Here is a 23,436-nt window from a genome sequence, read left to right on the forward strand (position 1 = left end):
AGAGCTGTCTCGCAAAGGCCAGGCCTTGCTTTGCTTCATTCAGCTAATTCCCCGGCATGAAAGCCCGCGCGGTGCATAATAACTGGGGCTCCTCTGCTATTTTGACTCCGATTTAAATATTGCAAACATGTCGGTAAGACGATTTGCTCGCTTCCTTTAGTGCTAGGAGATGATGCTTCTGCTCCCCCCTGCCTCGGCTTCCTCCTGCCCCAGCCCCCCAGCTCAGTCAGGGCACTGCAGGAGATCACAATAAATCCGTGGCCTGATTCTTCAGTGGAATCAGTGGAATCCTGAGGGGAGCACAGCTTTCTATTCTCAGTCATCATCCGGATTGCAAGAGCACCTAGGAAGCTCAGCTGTGGAGCAGGGCCCCACTGTGCAAGGCCCTGTACAAACACGGACCAGAATGACGGTGCCTTTGCTAAAAGCAGAGAGGAGCTCCCCTTCCTTGCTCTGGTTTGGAGGACCCCCTGCACCCCACCAGCTCTCCTCCTCCTCCGTGAGCGCTCCCTCTCCTGTCTGAATTGCCTTTTCACCTCCAAGTTGATCAGTGCCCCGAAGACCTAACCACTGCCCCTGTGCGGCACACATTGGCTATCTACTCTGCTCCAGACCCTGACCACTTGAACTCACAGAGAATCTCCATTAGTTGTCGGCAGTGCAGGGCTTATGATGCACACGGGAACAGTTGTGATTCCATCCAGAAGAGGGCAGCAGTTTGTTTTAATGGAAACCTCATGTTTTGTGATAAACTTTGGCTATAGGAGTCTCCCCTGCTGACGGACCCTTAAATTCCAACATTTCCCACCCGAGTTCAGTACTCGGGAAAGGCGCTGAGTTGGCCGATTGATATTGTCCTCATTCTACAAGTCACCAAACTGGAGTGAGTCCGTGGCTTTCCTCGTACAGAGAAAGAACTAGAAGAATGCAGGTATCCTGGCTTCCAGTTTCCTGCTCTAGCTACTAGGCTGGGATGCTTCACTGCCCCTCTTCCCTAACTGTGGACAGCATCGTCAATCCGTACAGAAGGGACATAAGTGGTCCGAGAGGACAGCCCCAGCGATTGGAGGCTTCTTCCTGTTTACAGAACAGGCCCAGCAGGCCTGGAGGAGTGCGAGGAATTCCATCTCCAGAGCCCATCTGGTTCTTCTGGGCTAAAAGCCCGGCCCTGCACCCCGAGGTGGAGGAGGTCAGACTGGGGCAGTCAGGAAACCATGGCCCCAGAGCCCTGCTCGCCTGGTGGCCTTTGGACGCCGTGGCTCATGTTTCCGCTGAGTGGGCTGTTCAACGTGCAGCTCTGAAGCTTGCGCCGCTGGGGAAGGGGCTCCGGTGCTCGGAGCAGAGTCCCCATCTGGAAGCTGCGTTGGAGGCCCTTATTCCAGGGGTTGCATCCGGGAGTCCCTCTGAGCCCCATCCAGGCAGGAGCTGTTCATTCTCTGGGTGTGTCTTCCCGGCAGTGGGGAGTGGGCATTCCAGGGGGGCGGGCTGGGAGGCTTAGACGTCCCCTCTGAGGGTCTCAAGGCAGCAGCAGTGAAATCCATCCTGTGCTCTCCTGTCGGCTAGCCACTCGGCTCAGCTGTCCCTAATGAAGACACCACGCCCTCCCGTGCCTAGCCCAGGAACCCTCGTGCCCCTCAACACTCACTACGGATCTCCAGATGGGAGAACTTGGATTTTCATCTCAGTCTTTTTCCCCATTGGTTTTTAGCCTGGGTTCAGAGACACTGGAGTCCCCTGGGCTGGGATAACCATATGCCACAGCCAGCTGGACTACTGGTCCCTCATCCTGCCTTTGGCTGATTCCTTTGAGGTGGGCATAGTCCTCTGTGCTGTGGTGGGTTCCTTCCTGACCCTTGCAGGGATCAGCCTATGCTCTGGAGCATGAGATTTCACTGCCCTATTGGCCACCTGTAATTGCCGGTGCTGTTAAGAAGTTAGAGAACCCAGCCCATAGACCATGCTATGGAATCTCCTCTGGGTTTTTTGCTTTGAACTGGAGTTAGAGCTGAGCCTCGAAATCTGGACCCAAATGTCCTAGGAGTCTGGGGAATGAACCACAGCTCCATGCAAACCATGCTAGTTAGTGAGGATCTTTGGAGGCCCCATTGTGCTAGGTGCTGTACAGAAGCACGACGGGAGACAAACCCTGCCCTGAACCAGGTTACCCAGCAGGTCACTGGCAGAGTCTCCGGAGCCCTAACCGCACTGCGTCCCTGCGGGCTGAGCTAACGGAGTAACTCCTGTGTCTCTTGAGTAGCCGGCTCCTGCCATTGCTGGGAGCTGCTGCTAGGGGAGACATGGATCACATGCACTAAGCCGCTGTATTACACTTGCACCCAGGCGATCGAGGCCAGCTGCTGCATCTGAGGGCAGATCTGAGCTCCCCCCAGATCTGGGGGCGGTTCTGGGCCGGAGCCTCTCCTGTAAACGTAGCCGAGCAGGGCAGCCGCGTCGGCATGCGGCTCGAAGCCTTGCTGCGTAGTGCTCTGCTTCTCATGGCATGCTCCTTCCCTGCGGTACGGTGCGCCCTCGCTGCTCGCTCACGCCGGGTGGGGGGTGTTGGAAGCAGCAGCCGTTTTAATAAATAAAGAATGAGGATTCATTAAGGCAAGAGGATGGGCCTGATCCTCCTCTCGCTTTACACGACACTCATGTCTGTGGGAGTCCTCCGGGCCCGATCCTCCTCTCGGAGCCCCTGGCAACCTCCGTGGGGCAACTTGGGAATGGATGTGCCAGGAGGCCTGCCATGCGACATCTCCCTGGGAGGACAGCTGCCTTTTCTTTTAACAGGCTGCAGCTAGGGAGCTTCAGATGGAGCAATTAGGGAGCCTCGTTAGTGCAGGAGTCAGACTGGGAGGGAGGGAAGCGGGACCGAGTGATCCAGTCATGAGGATGGCGGAAAGGCGAGTGGAAAAGCTTATTAGAGGAGCTGTGTTCCAAGGCGGTTTCATTCTCAGCCCCCTGTGCTTCTTGTGGTCCTGTCCCTCTCGAGGCCTGTTCCATCACCCTCTGTCATCAAGAGACCTCACTCCTAGGGGCCAGGAGTCAGAGAGATCCCAGGGGAGCCTGGAGCCATGAGCGTCCCTCTCCTCGCATTGCACCCACAGCCCTCCCGTTGTTCTGCCAGCCCCCCTCGTGGCAAGTGGCAGTTTCTCCCAGAGCCCGAAGGCGGAGCTGAGTCCCTGTAGTGAATCCCTGGCCTGAGAAGTCGTGTGAACTGGGGAGTCGTTCAAAGAGAAAATTCAGCGCTTGGGAAAGTGAGAGAAGTAGCTTGGCTAGAGCTTGGCATAGCCTGGGCACATGGGCACACAGCTCTGCCAAGGCACCTCGCTCCTGATCTGCAGCCCTCCCTGCAAACCCAGCCTGGGGCCGCCTAGGTACAGCTCTGCCGATGCACCTCAGTCCCACCCCGTGTTGGGCCAGCCCCTCAGCGGGTGTAAATAGCAGTGGAGGTAGTGGACCTGGACCGATTTGCATCAGCTGAGGATCCCTCCTCTTGGATTTTGCCTGAAGATTAGGAATCAATTTTCTGATCCCATTTGCCCACTCCTAGTGTCAAGCCATGCTTGGCTCAGAACCACAGTGTGGCTCTGTGATGAAGTGGGACTGTTCTTAATGTTTCCTCTGAATACTGTAGGGGTGCCTTGGTTTCCCCTGTGCATTTCTTAAGTCTCTAGGGGGTGGGATAAGGGGGTGTAATTGTTGCAGAGCAAAGGGCCAGTGTACATAAATGGCCGACACTGTGTCTCCTGGCAACTGATGGCCTGGGCCCTTCCCCCCTGCAAGGTGAGAGCTAAAGGGTTGGAGAACAAAGGAATCCGGTGACTTCCTGGCCCGGGAAAGGGACTAAGCCCAGAGGAGGAGGGGGTGGAGAGTGAGTCAGTTGGGGGCTGGCTGGGGACGTGGAGTGAAGTGCAGATGTGGTTGTCTGGCTCACTGCCCCCCAAAATGGACCCGGCTGAGGGGTCCTGTTCTCTGTACCTACAAACTGTGTGTTAGACCATGTTCCTGTCATCTAATAAACCTCTGTTTTACTGACTGGCTGAGAGTCATGTCTGACTACGAAGTTGGGGGGCAGAACAATCTGGCTTCCCCAGGACCCCGCCTGTGCGGACTCACTGTGGGAAGCGCACGGAGGGGCAGAGGATGCTGAATGCTCCAAGGTCAGACCCAGGAAGGTGGAAGCTGTGTGAGCTTCTTGCCCTGCAGACAGTCTGCTCCCAGAGAGGAGACTTCACCAGAGTCCTGACTGGCTTCATAGGGAGCAGTTCCAGAGCATCGCCCGGGGACTTCGTGACAGGCTCTGAATCTCTGTAAACAACTGCAGTGTGAACGGGCTCCTCCCTTCATGTTACGCCCTTGATCTGCATCAGACTCAACTCCCACCACAAGTTACCGCGAATGAGATCTAAGCGGCTGAGGAAGGTGGCTGCAGCTAACAAGGGAAGACGCCGGCTTTCAATCCTCCCCCTCGCTCTCTAGGAAAAGCCACCTCTTTTGCAATTACCTTTGTCTCAAGTACAGTCTACCTTTCCTAACGTATGATTTGAAGACAGGTTGCCCTAGGCGCCCTCGCTAAATATGCTAACAAGAGCGCTAATGACGCCTGTTAATTAGCCAAGCTACGCTGGAGAATAAGTAATTTCCTCATTTATAGTCATAACAAAGCCAGCCCTCTGACGGGTTCTAATGAGGTAAAAAATACACATGCAATCCCCCATGCAGACCCCATCGTGCGTTCTCAGTGTCTGGGATGCAGGCTGTTGCTGCGTGATCGAAGGAGACCACGTGAATCTCACGCTCTCCAGTGCAGAGCTGCTCTCTCAGCACCTTCAAGGGGAGAAGCTGGACCCAAAACAGTGGGGCTGGCAGACATTCTGGGTTCGCCTCACTCCCCCATCATTGCTGCTTAGTTTTTGAACGCCTCCTTCTGCATTTTCCTTGTTGTTAGCTGTTTTAAGCGTCTTCCCTGTGCTGTCTCCCGGCAGCTCCAGTTGGTAGAGGTATAGATTTTCAAGCCAGAAGGGATCGTTATGAGCACTTAGGCTGACCTCCTCTATGACCCAAGTCATGGACCCTCACCCAGTAATTCCTGCATCGAGTCTGCAGCGTTGGTGGAGCTAGAGCATATCGCTGGATTTAAAGACTTCAAGTGACGGAGGCTCCACCGCATCCCTCAGGAAGTTGGCCCAATGGCTAATTAGCCCTCACCGTTAGAAAACTCGGTCTTATTTCTCTGGCTTCTGCTTTTGGCCACTGGGTCTCATTCTGCCTTTTGCTGCTAAATTAAAGAGCCAGCAGCTATCCGAGATCTAGGAACTTGTAGACTGTGATCAAGTCACCTCTTAACCCTTCTCTTGGACATGCTAAAGAGATGGCGCTTCTCACGTCTCTCGCAGGGAGGCAGGGTTTCTCTTAGCTCTTTTCTGAACTCTCTCTGATTTGTCAGTATCCTTTCAGAAGCGTGAATGTCTGGCCTCCGAGCCAGCCGAGCTGGTGATGGTCCCAGGGTCCGGGTTTCAACCTTGGATGCCCCGAGACCTCTTTGGCTCCTCAGCTCAGCAACTAGGCTCATAGGCGGAGCTGGTCCCCTTTGGAATTAATGGCTTTTAAAATCTCACTCCGAAGCTCTTCATATTAACAAGTCAGCTGAGTGGCCAGGTGTACTGGTCAGACGGGGCCTGTCCTGCTTGCTCCCTGTAGCTTTCAGTCTCTGGGTAGCTGCTGTTAGGACAGGGAGCGGATCGAGCCGATAGAGAGCGGGACTTTGCAGGATTGAAGGGTATTGGCAAAGCTGTATGGGGAGGCCAAGGCTGGAATAGCAAGAGGAGTTGCAGGTCAGGTGAAGGGGCATTGGCAGAGAGTGTGTGGGAGAGTGTGTGGGAGTCCATGGCTAAAACAGCAGGGGCTGAAGTGGGTCAGGAGGGAGGGGCATTGGCACAGCTGTGTGTGGGGAGCGCGGGACTGGAACAACAGGTGGGGTTGTGGGTCAGTGCTGAAGGCCATCAGCAGACCTGGGTATGGGGCACTTTGCATTTGACTTTTATAGCCACGCAAAACAGCTGAGTCAAGACACTTCCGGCAGCTTTCAAAAGCCATTGTAAAAAAAATGTTCTTGTGGCATCTGAATGGATTCGTCCAACTCGTGCTTTATGGTGCTCCTAGCTGTCGAGTGGCGTATCCGTAAGCTATTGCCACTGCAGTCCAGCTGTCAGCCCATTCCGGGGGAGGCTGGTGTCCGTCCGTCTGTCTGTCTGCCGAGAAGATGTGTTGCCATGTGGCTTTTCTTCCCCTTTAATATGGGTGGCTTAATATTTATTAATAATAATAATAATTATTATTAATTATTATGATTTGTGTTCTGTAGGCTTCCACACGAACCAAGCCCTGAAAGATCTGCTAGGGGAATAAGGTGACCTTGTTTCTTCTGGAGATGGTGCTTTTATTTTTTCATGAGCTGCTCGAACTAATCATTAAAAAAGGGTGAAGGGGAGAAAAGAAGCAATGAGGTTGACAAGATTTACTAAGCCAGTTCCCCTCCCTCAGTTGCTACTGGGAAATATTTCAGGGTGAGGAAAAATACCCCTCCCCATGGGTGAAATTCACAAGACCCATGAGCGCAGAGAGATGATGTGACTTGTCCAAGGAGCCTGTAGCAGAGCTGGGGACTGAAGCCCAGTTCAGGGACTGAGCCATAAGACCATATTTCCTCACTGTTTTCCTGCTTTGGGAAATTTCTGCCTTCCCTTCTACTTTGCTGGCAGTACCTAGCCCCACTACTCGATCTTGCACCGTGCTTCCCTTCTGATCTGGTTCAGTAACTACCGGCTGAGTGGTTTCAGGCTGGGTTGGTGTTTGGATAGGAGGCCTCCAAGCCCTGCTGGATCAGCAGGATCCGTTTGAGCACAGAGCCCTAGTTTGGTATAAGAGGGGAATGGGACGCAAAAGCAAACTCTCCCTGCTTGTGGTCATTAAAGAGCCCATGCAGTGATAGGGTTAACGTAATCTTATGCCTTGCCCAGATTCCAATGGGGGTAATTGCATTCTGCTTCCTTAAATGCCCCTTGTAAGGGGTATTCTCCACCTCTACTCCTAATGATACATATAGAGCACTGTGTACTTCAAAGCATTAGACCTCCATTAACTGCTAAACCCAGGGTTGTGAGTTCAATCCTTGAGGGGGCCATTTAGGGATCTGGGGAAAAAATTGGGGATTGGTCCTGCTTTGAACAGGGGGTTGGACTAGATGATCTCCTGAGGTCCCTTCCAACTCTGATATTCTATGATTCTATGAACTCCTGTGAAGGAGCATCACTGTTCTCAAGATGAGATGGGGAAAACTGAGGCAGAAAGGTGGTGAGTCTTGCCCAAGTCCAGCATTAGAACAGAGGGCCTGTGGATTTCTATCCCTCCAGACCACACTGGCTCTCAAGAAACTGCACATGCCTAAACTCCTGTGTACTATAGGGAGGCAGTATTGCCTAGTGACTAGAGTGTGCCTTGGCATTCAGGCCTGAGTTCTATCCCTGTCTCTGCCACTTGCCTGCTGGGTCACTTTGCATAAATTACTCCCCCCTCCCCTATGCCTCAGTTTCCTCATTTGTACAATGGGGATCATGATACTTTGGGGATCAACTGCTTTGAGATCTATTGATGAAAATTGCTATATGAAAGCTGGGTATTATTATTATTATTAAGCAGATGCCGTGTCCTGTTTAACAAACTGATGTGAGTGATTTGAAAAGTGCTTTGGGATCCTTCAGGTCGAGAGGCAGGGTATAAAGATACAGACACACAACACCTTTCATCCCAAACGCTTTACAAGGTATCCCTACGGGTCCTGCCTTTCACCCCATGGAAATGCAGCCACCTCCAGGATGGAGCGTGGCAGCTGTTTAACAGCACTCTGCAACATTACTCATTGGTTTAGGATAGGAAGTGAAGAAAGATCCCAAATCCGCTTGGAACTGCAAGGAGAATGGCAGGAGTTAGACTACAGTGATTCAGTTTGGCCAGGACATTGGGGTCAACGCCCTCTGCTGCTGGGAAAAGTGCCCTGGGATCCTTAGTGGCAACAAGGGGTCAAGAGCTTGGTTTTACATCTCAGCCAAAACCCAACCCGAATGAAAGAGTTACCCAGAGCACCGCGACGTCTTCCAGGGGTGCTACTGCAGGAGTGCAGTGGTTTGGGCAGTATGCTGGACTATTATTGTTAGCAGGACTGCTGGGGCATTGGACTCAATATGGATTCAAGAGGGTACAGCGTCCCCTAGTGACTCATCATCATGCCCTATAACACCATGGCTTTTCCATCAGGGTCTTCCAGACACGTACTGGTCTGGCCCACCCCGGGTAAGGGTGGGAGAGATGGAAACATCACAGCTTAAAGCCGCATCGCTGCAGGCTGCATAGATTGCTATTAGGACTCCCATTGCTTCTGCGCGTTCTCATTGGTAACCACTGGGTGTGGCATGGAACAGCTGTTCCCTGCAGCCGTGTCTGAGAACTGGACGCAATGCTGGGGTAACAGCTTTGAGTCAGGTGAGCACGTTGCCTCGCCCCAGCCCGTGCCGACTCATGCCCGTCCCTCACCCACGTCTAAGGAAATAATAATAATAAAAGAAATGTGAGAGAAATGCCAGGGCCTCCTCAATCCCCGGGAGACTGTTCAGTTCATGGCTCAGAGCCCATGAGACAGCCTGTTAGAGGAGCCAGGCCGTTTGGTTTGAGCCTTGTGTTGAATAAAAAGCCCTGGGTACAGTTTAACTTTCTTTGCTCAGTTTCTTTCTTCTTGTTGTTCGCCTGCTTTGAATGGGGAACTGCAGGCACTTTGATAAATGGACTGATAGGTTCCTGAGGTTTCAAGGTAGCTTCTATAAATACCTCTGTAACCTCCACTGGAACACGGCAGAAGTGCCATTTGGACGGCTTGATTGAAGATCTGCAGGTAGAATGAGGATGGATTGAGATTTCATATCACAGTGGGCCCTCTCTCTCTGACTCCTTATTTCAGCACATTATATGCCACGTGAGTAGAGCTGGTTGGAAAAATGCAGAACCATTTTCCACCAGCCGGTGCAGTTGTGATTACATCAAAACGCTTAGGATTAACATTTCATCTCAGAGGAAAACCAGGGAGGGAGGGAGGGGGTGTGTGTGTGTGTGTGTGTGTGTGTAAAATGTTCTGACAATGTTGAAATGTCCCGTTTTGACATGTTGAACTGAAATCTTTAGATTTTTCATTTTGGAATGACTTTTCATTTTGATCGTTTTTTATTCTGTGTTCTAGTATGTATTATAGTAGAACACTGACCACAATCACAGTGAAATGTTTCAATTGATCCAAAACGCATTTGTTTTTTAAAAACAATTTCTTTTGTGGAGACCTTTGAAATTTTGGGGGTTTGTTCTGATTGGGAGTGAAGCTAGATTTTGAAATCTCAAAATCCTTTCGATTATAAGAACCGGCATACTGGGTCAGACTTACTCCATCTAGACAAGTGTCCTGTCTTCCAGTGCTTCAGTGGGAATGAACAGAACAGGACAATTTATTGAGTGATCCATCCCGCCGTTGTCCCGTCCCAGCTTCTAGCAGTCAGAGGCATAGGGACACCCAGGGTTGTGTCTCTATCTTGACCTATCTTCTGTGAATTTATCTAATTCTTCTTTGAGCCTGGTTAGACTTTTGGCCTCCACAACATCACCTGGCAAGGAGTTCCACAGGTTGACTGTGCGTTGTGTGAAGAAATACTTCCTTTTGTTTGTTTTCAACCTGCTGCCTGTTAATTTCATTGGGTGACCTCTGGTTCGTGTGTTACGGGAAGGGGTAAATAGCTCTTTTTCTCCACACCATTCCTGATTTTATAGGCCTCTCTCATATCCCCCTCGGTCGTCCCTTTCAAGCTGAGCAGTCCCTGTCTTTTTAATCTCTCCTCATATCGAAGCTGTTCCATCCCTTCTCTGCACCTTTTCCAATTCTAATATCTCTTTTCTGTGTGAAATGGAACGTCTGTCCTGTGCTGGCTCTGCACGGGAGCACAACTTTGGGCTGGGCTCACAGACCTGCCTTACTTGGAGCTCACTTTTCAGCACCCATAACTTCGCCGTCCTTTCAGATGTGACTGGCGGGTGCGGTCGGGTTTTTAGACTCGGTGGGCCAGGCCTTTGGCTGGTGTAGCTGGGTGCAGCTCCATCAAAGTCAGAGGAGCCGTGCTGACTTACACCAGCTGACGGGCGGGCTCATACATTCTGCCCACATAGAAAGGTGGGTACAGAGACGCCACTGACCCTTCTCCACATGGGCAGGTTGAAGGTGGAAAGAGACGCGGGGCTCGGAAACCTGCCCAGGTGCCAGAGGGATGGGAGATGGCTAATGTGTCTGTCCTGTCTCCGCAGGGGACCCCGCAGGGATCATCCGGCAGAATGAGGACGTTCCACGCAAGGTTCTGACACCATGAAGGGCTACCATGGGGAGCGCAGCCAATCACAGAGCTCCACAGGGCGCCCGTGTCCCTGCATCCCAGAGGACTGTGACCAGCCCCTGGACTACATCCGCCGCGGCCAGGAATCCAGGCAGTCGTACCTCTTCAGCCCCAGTGAGCCTTGTTCTTTGGATCACCGCTACTGCCCCTCTCGGAGCCCGGGGGTCCCTGCCGAGTGCCCAGCCGGGCCCATGAGCCTGACCGAGCCGCTCTCTGCCAGCAGCAGCAGCACCTTCCCCAGGATGCACCACACCCAGCAGCAGTATGACTCCTGCGACGAGTGCATGGCGGCCACCCACCCCTCCAGCAAGATCAACCGCCTGCCCCCCACCCTGCTGGACCAGTTTGAGAAGCAGCTGCCGCTGCACCACGACGGCTTCCACACGCTCCAGTACCAGCGGGCCGGCACCACGGAGCAGCGCAGCGAGAGCCCCAGCCGCATTCGCCACCTGGTCCACTCCGTCCAGAAGCTCTTCGCCAAGTCCCACTCCCTGGAGGCCCCGGCCAAGCGGGAGTACAACGGCACCAAGATGGAGGGCCGGGGGGATGGGTACCACCATCACCACCAGTCCCGGCACGGCAAGCGGAGCAAGAGCAAAGACCGCAAGCTGGACTCCCGGCACCGGCCCAAGATGATGGGCTGGTGGAGCTCTGACGACAACCTGGACAGCGACAGCAGCTACCTGGTGTCCGGCCGGCACGCCGTGGACCAGGGCACCCAGTACTGCGTGGATGCTCCCGAAAGTGCCTTCAGAGACTTGACCTTGAAGAGTCTAAAGAGTGGGGGGGAGGGCAAGTGCCTGGCCTGCGCCGGCATGTCCATGTCGCTGGACGGCCAGACACTGAAGAGGAGCGCCTGGCACACCATGACAGTCAGCCAAGCCCGGGAGGCATATCCCAGCTCGGGAGGCAGCCAGGAGAAAGCCTTGGTACTGCAGGAGGCAAAAGCCAAAGACAGAGGCTACCATTACCTTCAGGTGAGGTGTGCGCTGGGGGGAGGGCTGGCTTGGTGGGCGGGGCGGGGCGGGAAGGGAGGGCGGTCAAGTCTGCAGGAGTCGATTGCTGGTTCCCATCCAGCCTGGTTGCAGTGTCTGGAAGTCACTCTGCACTAGCGCAGAGGGCGGTCATCATCAGCGCTGCGTCTCCCAGCCCTGCAGAGAGCTAGCCAGATGCAGCGCTGAGAGCAGGTGTCCCTTCTACACTAGGGCTTGCAGCAATGGGAACGCCTGGTAAAAACACCCCAGCGCAGACAAGTCTCTGGATGCTCCTTGACCTTTGTCAGGGGCCTTCCCTGCTCTGCCGAGCCAACCCATGGGCTCTTCTTTTTGGGCTGGAGTTCTGGGGATGAACTTCTTACGAATCCAGTTCCTTTGGCCTGGATGCCCCGCCGCACACGTCTCTCCCCTCCGCGCAAACGACCCCCCATGCACACAGGCAGCTTTCAGCAATGGTGAATTGCAACCTCTGCTATGAGCCTGCAGCCGTGTGCTGGGCTGGGCTGCCGGCCGGGCAGGTTGCTGTGGCCCTAACCCAGGAGTTGTCTCTGAAGCGCCGTGCGCTGTTGCACAGAAGCACGATGCCCCCGGGCTGTGGTCAGTGGCTGCTGTGCCAGCCTGTGATGGGATGCCCAGGGGCAAGCTCCCTGCCCTGCATTGTGGCAGCAGGGGAGCTGTGTGGTGGGGCGTGTGGACAGCGCTGGACTCACTGCGCTAGGCTGCGGTGAACCGTGGAAAGCTGGAGAATGTCCCTGTGTGGCTGACACCCAGGACTCAGGGCTCTCGGAGCTGCAGGTCCAGTGGGCTGCTGCCACCTATGGGCTAGAGTCCGTGGTAGCACGTAGAGCCCGGGAGTGAACGGGGCGGGAGGCCGGGATGGGATGCAGAGAAGCTTGGGGTTGTGGGTCCAAACGGGATGGTCCTGGCCTCCAGCTCCCTCCTGGGCTGGAACAAGGAAGCCCCAGCTGAGGGTCACCCGCTTCCCAGCGACATAACCGGTGAGACTGGAACCAGGTCCTGAGCCAAACTCCGAACAATGGCCTGAACTATCCGCTCCCCATCCCTATGCAGGGCTGGACCCAACCCCACTCCCACTGCCTTCCACACCCCCATAGCCCACCCTTGCCAACCCCCTGCCCCGCACACACCCAGTGCCCCACACTTTGGAAGACTTTGCTCTGGGTGCCAATCCCGCCGCTCAGTCTTGGTTTTGGTGTGGCCCCACCTACAGCCATGTGGGCAGCGGGCAGTCTCTTTCCTGCCTGCTCTCCAGAATCCGACCCCTCCTCCCACCCTGCTTTGACCCACTTGGCTGGGGCGTTGGTTTGCCAAGGGGTGGGGGTGGAGTGCTTCTGTCAGGGAAAGGACCACACCCAGCCAGTGCCAGCCTTCTCTGCTTCTCCTCCCCCAGCCTCAGGGCCTGCAGGGCGATCAGTGGTGGGGTGATGCCTCCCCCACATTTCCTCTGCATTGGGCCTGTGGATTGTTCCACACGTGACCATGTGGTGCAAAGGGCAAACAGTCTGGACCTGGCACTGACTTAGGGTCATCAGTCTTGGCTCCTCCCAGTTTCAGTGGGGGGATCTCCCTGTTCTAGACCATAGGGTATTTAAGGGGCCTGAGATGACTGGGTCCCTCCAGGTATCATGGGGTGATGAGATTAGTGTGAGGGCACTGCAAGGTGATACCATGTGCAAATCCTGGCATTGTTTCATCCCAGGATGCCAGGGCACCATGCGAATCCTCACACCTGGTATGCTTTGGTAGGTGGTGCTGGACCCTGGGAAACTGAGGCACAGAGCGGAAAAGGGACTTTTCCAAGGTCACTCAGAGAGATCTGAGGAAGAGCTGTGTGTAGCTCAAAAGCTTCTCTCTCTCACCCACAGAAGCTGGTCCAAGGAAAGACATTACCTCACCCACCTTGTCTCTCTCATATCTGTGACCAACCCGGCTACAACAGTACGGCCTACAGAGAGCCAGCGGCAGGAATAGAACCCAGGAGTCCTGACTCCTGTTCTCCTGGTCTGAAGACCAGGCTTCACTGCTTCCCCTGCAAAGCACGCGTTTGTCCAGCGCCGTTCCCCGGTGAAATGGGTCTGACTTTGGGAAGGTCACTGCCAAGCAGGCATGTGCCACCACCGCTCCCGTGGCTTATCACACTTCCAGGGGTGTCTTGTCTGCCTCTCCTGCTAACCGCAAGCGCAGCTCGCTTCTGTCCCCCGCTCCCCTGCTGAATTATTATTATTTATTGATCTGGACTGGGCCTGTGGTGAGCTCCAGAGCACTTAGCATATTCCCAGCCTCTTGCCAGTCTGGCGTCCGTGTCCCCGGCTCCCTCCCGGGCTGTCCCTGCAGCTACAGTTCTCGGGGTAGCAGGTGGCTGGGGGAGGTGGGGGGTGGGCTTGTGCTTCAGGGCTTGAGCTGGGGTCAGAAAATGGGAGTTCAACTCCCTCCTCTGCCCTAGGCATCCAGTGTGACCGTGGTCATGTCGCTTAGCCTCTCTGTGCCTCAGTTCCCCTGGTGTGAAAGGGGGGTGATACTGCCTCCGCTTTCCCACCCCTGGTCTATTCAGATTGTAGGGCAGGGACTGTCTCTCTCTATGGGTCTGTACAGCACCTGGCACGCTGGGGCCCTGAGTTTGGTTGCAGCCTCTAAGTATAAAATTGAACACCCTACCCCGCCCCTTCCCTGAGGCCCCGCCCCATGCTCACTACATTCCCCCTCCGTTGGTGGCTCGCTCTCCCCCACCCTCACTCACTTTCACAGGGCTGGGGTAGGGGGTTGGGGTGTGGGAGGGAGTAAGGGCTCTAACTGGGGGTTCAGGCTCTGGTGTGGGTCCAGAAATGAGGGGTTCAGGGTGCAGGAGGGGGCTCCGGCTGGGGGTGCGGACTCTGGGGTGGGGCTGGGGATGAGGGATATGGGGTGCAGGAGGGTGCTCTGGTTTGTGGGGGCTCAGAGCTGGGGCAGGGGGTTGGGGCTTGGGGTTGAGGCTCAGGCTTGGGGTGTGGGCTTACCTCGAGCTACTCCTGGTCAGCGGCACAGTGGGGGCGGGGGCTAAGGCAGGCTGCCTGCCTGCCTGTCCTGGCACTGCGCTGCATATGCCCTGGAAGCAGCCAGCAGGTCCGGGTCCTAGGCAAGGGTGTGGGGGGCAGGAGGCTCCATGCGCTGCTCTTGCCCGCAGGCATCGCCCCCCCAGCTCCCATTGGCCGGTTCCCAGACAATGGGAGTGCGGAGCTGATGCTCGGGGTGGGACAGCGCACGGAGCCCCATGGCTCCCCTGCCTAGGAGCCAGACCCGCTGGCCGCTTCCGGAGCGCAGTGCGGTGCCGGGACAGGTGGGGACTAGCCTGCCTTAGTGCCGCAGCACCGCTGACTGGACTTTTAACAGCCCAATTGGCGGTGCTGACCGGCGTCGCCAGGGTCCCTTTTCGACTGGGTGTTCCGGTCCAAAACCAGACACCTGGTCACCCTCCCTCTAAGCAGTACTGCCATACTGATAGCACGTAGCAATCTCGCTGCCGTTGGAGTGTAGGGCAGGAAGCGAGGAATATGGCATCCCACTAACGCCAGCATTGGAGATTTTAGGAAGGTGAAAGGGGATTGCACGGGACGGCCCAGCACTAGGGGAAAAAGGGTGATGGGGCCGACCCTCAGTGACCACAAGTGGCCAGCGGCACAGCGCCCCCTAGTGCCGGGGGGCTCACAGAGACCAGGTGGGAGGCAGAGAGGGTAGGGACAGGGGGTGATTGAATGAGCCGGCTGAGAAGGGCACAGAGGTTTTCTGCCCTTCTTCTTAGTGGTGGGATCAACGCTCATCTTCACCCACGCACCCTGACAGCTGGCCGGCGTTGGCTGCTTTTAATGAGCGCTCGCCTTTCCAAAGAAAGCTCCCCTCCTCCTAATATGTCTTCCCGAGAGCTTATCTCTGCCAAACCACCTCTCCCTCCGGCTCTGGCAGCTGGAGCGGGAGGTCCGGATCAGGTCGTGCTGCTTTCAAAGGATGCCTTTCCTATGGCTGGTTCAGAGAGTCACCCCCCCCGGCTTCCTTTAAATGTGAGTCTAGAACCAGGGCAGAGCAAGGGCAGATACAGCATGTGGATAGGCATGTGTCTGCCCACAGAAGGGCAGTCGGTCTGCATGTCTAGCTAGATATAGCTCTACGGGAGGGGGGCGGGGGCATAGATAGCTTGGTGATGAGCCAGGGCTAGCCCTTACCCCGCGTGTGTGACGGGTGGTGAGAGCTGGGCATGTAGCTCCATGGCTGTCTACCATCCCCTGGGACTGAGCTCCTCTCCTCTGGGTTTGGGTTGAGTGGGATGGGATCCAGGACCTGGCTTGGTTCCCAGCTTCCTGCTCCTCCTAGCCTGCCCCCTGTTTCCCTCTCCATGGTGGCAGAATCGGGTCCGGTGTGTTACAAATGTGCATAGGGTCCTGACCCAGCTCCCTTATGGAAGCTCCGCTCTTCAGTGCTTCTGCCTCATGCTCCTCTGAGTGATCCCCCAGCCCGCCCCAGTTCCTGAGAGCTGCTCAGCGGCAAGGCACAGAGGGGCAGGGTGGAGCTGCTTGCTCTGCTCTGTGCTATGGGAGCCCCAAGACCAGGGTGATGGGCTGGCAACTTAGTGTTTGGGACCTTTCAGCGGCTACAGGGAGTTACTAGTGGCAGCTTGGTGACAGGGCCATGCCTCGTGCCATGTGTTTAAAAAGTTGAGATGGCTGGTCTGGTAAAGCCCTGGGAGGATCACAGGTTCAGTTCCTGCACATGGCCTTACGCTCCCGTGGACCTCCCCAGAGCAGGATCTAGGTGTGCACCTTTCAGCCCCTGCTAGGGGGAGGAGATGCTCAGCATTACGTCCCCTCCCCTAGTCGATTGTAGGAGGGGGGCATAGAGAAGGGGACTTGAGGACATCACCAGACGATGCCCTTGGGGATGGGAGTTAAATACTGAGGACAGAAGTTGAAGCCCTGGGTTTCCCATGACCTGCTGATGGCGTGAAGGCTGATGGCATAGCGCCCCCTAGTGCCACGCTGGGGAGCTGGCTCCGTGCAGCGACAGAGGGAAGCCCCTCCTCTTGCTGAACCCCCAGCAACTCTTTCTGCATCTGCCTGAGTCTTCCCTGCAGCAGGGGCTCGGAACAGCACTATCAGTCGCTGGCTGGGTGCTGGGAATCACCCAGCCTGCTCTCCTGCTTCAGCCGGGGCTCTAGCCGGCACCATCCACCCATGGGTTAACTCATGGGAGGGGTGGTGCTGGGGGTCGCTGTGCTTCTGGGAACAGGACTGGCTCTTTGATAGCAGCTCCCCTGTGGCTGGGAAAGGGCAAGCAGTGAGCTTTGTAGGCCCTTGAGGGTATGTCTACCCTGCACAGTGAGCCCGGGCTGACTCGGGTTTGAGCCACAGCCCCCCTTCCGTCCACACACAAATCAGTCTGACCTGGGTTAGCCAGCACTCGGGACCTGGGTCCTTGGATCCTGGTAGGGGGTGAGTCCGAGTCTGAGGCCCGCTGAGACTTGGTCCAACTGTCGTTTTGCAGTATGGATGCAGCTCAAGCCACAGCCGAGTCAGAAAGTCTGGGCAGTGCAGTATGTACACGTCAGCAGGTCTGAGACCCAGGTCCTGCAATTGTAAAACCAGGTTCACAATGCAATGTGGATGCTCCGAGTCCCCAGGCCGGGCCCCACAGACCCAGGTTCACAATGCAGTGTGGACGCTCCGAGTTCCCAGGCTGGGACCCACAGACCCAGGTTCACAATGCAGTGTGGATGCACCCTCAGAGGGGGCCATTGTCAGGCACGAGGACTCAGCCGAGAGCGAGCCCAGCTGGAAGCTATATGTTACTCTTCTCTGGACCAGCGCGAGGCTGAAGTGGCTCTTTCCTGCAGCTTTGTTCCCCGTTGGCTTTGCTCTCCCCAGTGTTCCCACAGTGCCTGGCGGTCCAGCACCTTGATGTTTGTGATTAGAGGAGAGTCGGGCTGTAATAGCCTTGTCCTCCAAAGGCACAAAGCAAAAGGCTTTTATTTAAAAAGGGGACAGGATTATGCCAGCTGGTGCAGCCGGCTTCCACGGCGCCGAGGCCCCCAGCTCTGCACATCCCAGTCCCGGTGCTCCTGCTAATCACAACCTAACAAACAATGAGAAGAAGCCGTGGTCCTTGGCTCTCCGAGGAAGACAAAGCTCCAAAGGCCCAATCAATGAGCTCCCAGCTCTAACGAGGAGAAAACAGAGCAACGGGGATGGCCAGGAGAGAGGTGGTTTGTGAAAATGCATCTTAATCCTTCTTCACAGCATCCTTTGCTGGATCTCTCTGTCTCCGTATAGGGCCCAGCACCTCACCCACATTCATGGGCCCCTTTGGGGGAGGGGAGGGTCACCATTCTCTCCCTATGGAACAGGGGTGCAGAGAGACTCACCCAAGGGCATACACAAAGCTTGTGGCGTCCCAATCACCTGCTTCCCAGTTTGGTGCCTTGTCCACAAAGCCATGCTTCTTCTGAGAGCCCTGGAGCATGTGCTCGCGCTCAACGGGACCCATACATCTAAGGCATAGGGAGCAGCAGCTCAAGATTTCCACCTGACTCCCCACCTCTCCCTGCTAATGTCCTGCAGCCCCTGACTAGAGAGTGCCCAAACTGGGGACAGATTCTGTTCTCCTACTGGTGTAAATCTGAAGTAACTACAATGGAGTGGCACCTGGGCAAGGGGGGGATTGGGCCCACATGGACCATTGAAACCCTGCTGCTGTTGGAACCATGACCCATCTAACCTGCTTTGCAGGTACACAGGTTCTGAAGAGGCTCCCGATCTGGTTCCCTGCAGGCCTATGTGGGACTCAGTGGCGTTGCCTGGCATGAGACCGGGATGACTCTGTGCAGAATCAGGCCCTGGGTTTCTTTATTTAGAAATAGGTGTTTACCACGTGTATGTACAGCGCCTAGCACAACGGAGCTCCGATCTCCCTTGGGTTCTATGACTGGTTCTCAAACTTATTCGATCAGGCTCCTCTTCTTTTTGTCTGTAGTCGTTAGGCCCCCACCTATAAGTCCATATATCGCCACCCAGCTCTGAGGGCAGAGCGGAGAGCAGCGGCTGCTGGCCAGGGCAACCAGCTCTGAAGGCAGCACCCTACCAGCAGCTGCGCAGAAGTAAGGGTGGCAATGTGAAAAGTGACATTTGTCAATATCACGTTTCACAGCCGACTTAGTGCCCCATTGCCACCCTTACTTCTGTGTCACAGCTGCCCCCCTGGGGCTGACGGCTGGAGCCCTGCCGCATCCGGGTGAGGGATTGGGGGAGGCTGAAGGAGAGCCCGAGCCTGGGTGGCGGGGCTCCGGCTGTCAGCCCTGGAGCGGTGGGGTTCCAGCTGTCCCCTTAATCCCCGCACAGCCCTTCTGCACGAGCCCCAGCCACCCGGAGCTCTTCAAAAAAAGCACACGGCTTGGGCCTCCCTTGACACGTTCACCTGCCCCCCCTGGGGAAGCCTGCCCCATAGTTTGACAACTGCTGCTCTACAGTAATGCCAGGAATAATCAGAGCCACTGAAAACCATCCACTCAGGAACTGAACGTTGCTCCCGTCTGAGGGCAGCTGAGCGAAAGGAGGTTTGTGGCCTCACTCCAGTGACCCTGTTCTGTGGGTGACTAGGACCCCGTGCTGCCTGGCAGCTGAGAAATAGCAGGGAGAGCGCAGAGTGGAGTGGAGATGGAGTCATCTCTACCATTGAAACCTTACTGCTGTAGCTGCAGGACCACGAAGGAGGCAGCCGGCCCGTGGGAGCATTTACACTGGTAACCGCTTCCTCCCCAGGGTCTCGGAGTGGCTGGGCATGGAGGGGATTTGCCAGTCAGGGTTCTCCATGGAGTAGGCTGGATTTCGCTGCGTGGTTTTCCCATGCCGTGATCCACGGGGAGCTGGCAGGGCAGGCAGACCCCCTCCCTTCCACTGCAGGTGGGCTCAGTCTCTGTTTTCTTCCTCACCATGCTTATGTTTCTGGGTGGGTTGGGCAGGCGGCAGATGGAGCTGACTAGGAGCCTGGCATGCCATGGGCAGGGATTGAGTGTTGCCTTCCTGCAGGCAGCCTTGACCCTCAATCCTGGCCTGCTGCGTGTCCTGCCACTCCAGCGCCAGGACCCCACCCCACATCTTTCATTGTCCAGCTGTGCCAAGGACCGGGATAGAGAGGAGGTGGCGGATAAGGATTGAGGGGCATCGGCAGAGCTGGGTGGGAGACGGGCTGTGGGTCAGGATTGAGATGCAGTGGCAGAGCTGAAGGGAAACTTGCCTAGCGCCGGCCCGTGCTCTCCCTGGCTCTATCAATCGCTCACTGTCAGATGGCCAGGCTACTCTGAGGCCATGGCTCCTGTCCCATCCCGTGTGCAGAGAGCACATGGGGAGTGAGCTGGCTCTGCTCCCAGGCCCCAGTGGCATGCTGCAGGCATGCAGCTTAACAGGGCAGGGGCTCTCCGAATCCCAAAGCACCCACCTCACCCGTGCACCCCACCTTGCCTGGGCCTGCAGCTGGTGACATGACCTGGCCAGGGCTTACAGCTCCGTCCAGGCCCTGGGCTACCTCCAGCCTTGGAGTCCCAGTGCAGCCCGTCAGGAGTCCTCCCCAGGCCTGCACTGTAGCGTGCACCTCACAGGCCCTCACAGAGCTCCCTGGCTCCCAAAGTGCAACCCCCAGGGCCTGCGTTCCCCAGCTCCAGCCCTGCCACCGCACCCCCTCCGCCCTCTCCTGCCCTGCCCACATGTGCCTGTTGGACAGCCAGTGTTGCCGTCCCAGAGGCAGAGCAGAAGTCGCCCTGGTCTGAGGCCTCCCAGTCTGAAGGGGAAACTGAGGCTCTGCCCTCAGCTCACACATGGCTCCTGGGCCAGATCCAGGAGTCTTCACCTGCTGCGGCCTGAGGAGCTGTGATTGAAAAATCAGGCCTGTGGGCGCGCGTGTCCCGCACCCCTCGCGGGGCCTGGCTTCCCGGCTCTTAGCCGAGCAACGCTGCTGTTTGTTCCACACCGCTTAGCACAGATTGGAAAAATGTAAATGATCTGCCTTCCTAACCAGCCCATCAGCGCCGGGCCTCCCCTCCTGCCGTGGGCCCAGCTCCAGCCTCTCCATGGTAGAGGCGCCTGGCCCACGCTGCCAAGGGGATGGGGAGGGGGGAGAGGGTGGGAGTGGGCCTGTGCACGTTGGCACCTGTGCGTGTGAGATCTCTGGGGCCAGACCCTGTCCCCGTGCCGGTCCCTTTCTGCTGTTCTGAGTCTGAAAGGAAGCCGGTCAGGAGCCTGCCCAGCGCTCTGGGGAATCCCAGCAGGGTTGCCCCACCCTGGTGTCATTCCAAGGGACAGGAGATACTTCGGGCCAAATCTTGCCCTCAGTTATGCTGGTGTAAATCCATAGCAACTCCACTGGCTTTAGCTGAGCTACACTGGATTTACACCCGTGAGTTAGCCTGTGCGCACCACTCCATGCTGTGGTGTGGGAAACGGATGCCCTGGCTGATCTGTGGGGCCGGGAAGGGCCATGTTCGGTTCTCGTGCTGCTGTAAATCCGGGGCGTCTCCACTGGGCTTCAGTGGGGCCACTCCAGTTTCAGGCTGGTGTAGGAGGGTGCAGAGCTGCTCTCCCACGATGCAATGGGGCAGTGGGTCTCACTCTTCCAGGCCCCAGCCCCAGTGGCTGCATTTCAGCAGCGCCTGGCAGCCTTGGGGATGAGGGGTGCTATAGCAGCCTCCGAGGTTGTGCTCAGCTCGGGTTCGTTGACGGTGTGTTTTGCTCACGGGTACGCATGTGACCGGGGTGGTCCGGGCATGCCGGGCACGAAAGTTCCCGCCTTCCTGTTGGGGCATGGCTCTGTCATAACCAGTATTGAAGGCTTCTGGCGGCTGGAGCTGCCCCCTCTTCCCGTGGTGGTGGCCAGCTGGGTTCCAGGCAGGGGAGGCAGCAGAGAGGACTGTGGGAAAACGAAATTCCCAGGCGCTTCCTTGGCCCTGCCTCAGGTTCGATCTCTTTGGGCTGAGCCGCTCTGGCCAGGGATTCCCCTGGCTCTGCCGCGGCCCCCAGGAACGGGGAGTCGCATGGCCGGCGCCGAAGCCTATGCAGGGCTGCTGGCCGGTTTCCATGCTGGTTAGCTCAGCTGTCACTCCCCGTCTCCGGCCCATCTGCACGACCTGCAGCTCACTCGTCGGCTGGACCGAGAGGAACGAAGGGATTCGCCAACATTGGCTCATCAGCTCTTCCCTGGCCCAGCCTTGAGCAATTGATTGCGGCCTGTCTCAGCTGGCTGACGCACCCCTTGGGCTGTCTGCTTCCCGAATGCTGTCTGGGCACCTGTCCCTACGGCTCTGACCGGAGCAGCCCTCTCCTGGACTGCTCTGCTCTGCAGAAGAAGCCCCCGCCCCAGGAGCACTGGAGGCTCTGAGGTTTCGGCTAAGAAGCCCCAGCAGCATGAGGCAGAATTGTGCTTCTTGGAAACAAACAAAGCCAACAGTAGGGCCAGTCGCCCCAGGACAGCCCCAGAGCCGCCCTCTGCTCGTCTCCTGCCAGAAGGTCTCCATGGATGCATTGACACGCCTCCCCCCACAAAACGTCCATATTCCCACATATCTCCAGAACCCAGACCGGCCCAGCCCAAAGAAATCTCCAGCGCCGGAAACAGCCCCACAATGAAACTGCTCCTGTGCAATGGGACATCCCAAACTGCTCCACACTTGCACACAGATACACGCACGCTCAGATACACGCACACTCAGATACATGCACACTCAGATACACCTACATTCGTGCTCAGGTACACACACATTCAAGTACACACACACTCACATGCAGATACACTCACGCTCAGATACACGCACACTCAGATACACCTACATTCGTGCTCAGGTACACTTGCACGCAAACACACACAAACATGCATGCTTAGGTACATACACACTCAGGTACACACACTCGGGTGCACTCACACTCACTTGCCTATGCACAGTCTCACCCACCCACCGAAGAATTAACTAAGCAGAGATGGGCTAAACCCAGCCCCATTTATCCAAAGCCCTCCCGGCTCCAATCGTTGGGCTCTGGTCATCATGGCACCTGGCTCCAGGCCAGCCCAGTCTAGAAGTTTTGCACCACTCCCAGCCTCACCCATCTCCCATCGTCCCCCCTGGATTTTGGATCAAACCCGGTGCCAGCCCCGATTCCAGTTCCTTGGTGTGTGCGCAATACAAGATGGTGCCAGGCTCCCAGCCCCTCTGGCTGGGAGGGTGCAAACACCCCTCTCTCCCTGACCCACAGGCTTTTGCCAGCTCCCTTCCCAAGTGGCGGCCATGGGTGTTTAACCATTTAATGCCTGGATTAGTGCCGGCGGCCAGCCCCGCTGCCTGGGTTCCACGATAGGTCACCCTTTACCAATTAAAAGCTAATTAGCCCTTCTTCTTTCCCAGGGGAAGGAAACTGTGAATGACAACAAAATGATCATTCACCCAGGCTGCGGGAGGGGATGGCCAGGTTCTCCTGGCCCCCTCCCCACTCGCTCGCCTTCCCAGCCCTGGCTACCTGAGTGGGGATGTGGCAGGAGAGCGAGAGATGCGGTAAATGGACCCGCTCTCATTCCCATGTTCCCTCTGAGTGGCCGGAGAGGCACCTCTGTCTGTTCGGGTCTCTGGTTCCCTTCCAGCTGCTTTGCTCTTGTGCTCATAGGAGGGTGGTGAAGCACTGGAATGGGTTCCCTAGGGAGGTGGTGGAATCTCCTTCCTTAGAGGTTTTTAAGGTCAGGCTTGACAAAGCGCTGGCTGGGATGATTTAGCTGGGGGATTAGGTCTTGCTTTGAGCAGGGTGTTGAACTAGTTGACCTCCTGAGGTCCCTTCCAACCCTGATATTCTGTGATTCATAGCCCGGGGCATACCAGAACCTGGTAAGGACGCCGGGGTGCCGGCACCATTGTGACGGTGCCTTGGCAAAGAGACTGGCCAGGGTTG

The 23,436-nt window shown here is 56.4% G+C and overlaps 1 protein-coding gene across 6 annotated transcripts in view; it reads left to right on the plus strand.

Annotated features, from left to right (window-relative positions):
* DLGAP3 (DLG associated protein 3) overlaps window positions 1-23,436 on the plus strand; it is a 149,540-nt gene that overhangs the window by 106,363 nt on the left and 19,741 nt on the right. For all 6 annotated transcript variants that reach the window (XR_012155604.2, XR_012155606.2, XR_012155605.2 and 3 more), the window contains exon 2: window positions 10,396-11,458. Coding sequence is in view for 3 of the 6 variants with exons in the window: in XM_073317303.2 (XP_073173404.1) it covers window positions 10,454-11,458 (1,005 nt within the window). In the remaining 3 variants the exon portion in view is untranslated. The remainder of the gene's footprint in view (window positions 1-10,395; window positions 11,459-23,436) is intronic.

Source organism: Lepidochelys kempii, chromosome 19 (assembly GCF_965140285.1).
Source record: "Lepidochelys kempii isolate rLepKem1 chromosome 19, rLepKem1.hap1, whole genome shotgun sequence".
NCBI classification, from domain to species: domain Eukaryota; kingdom Metazoa; phylum Chordata; order Testudines; family Cheloniidae; genus Lepidochelys; species Lepidochelys kempii.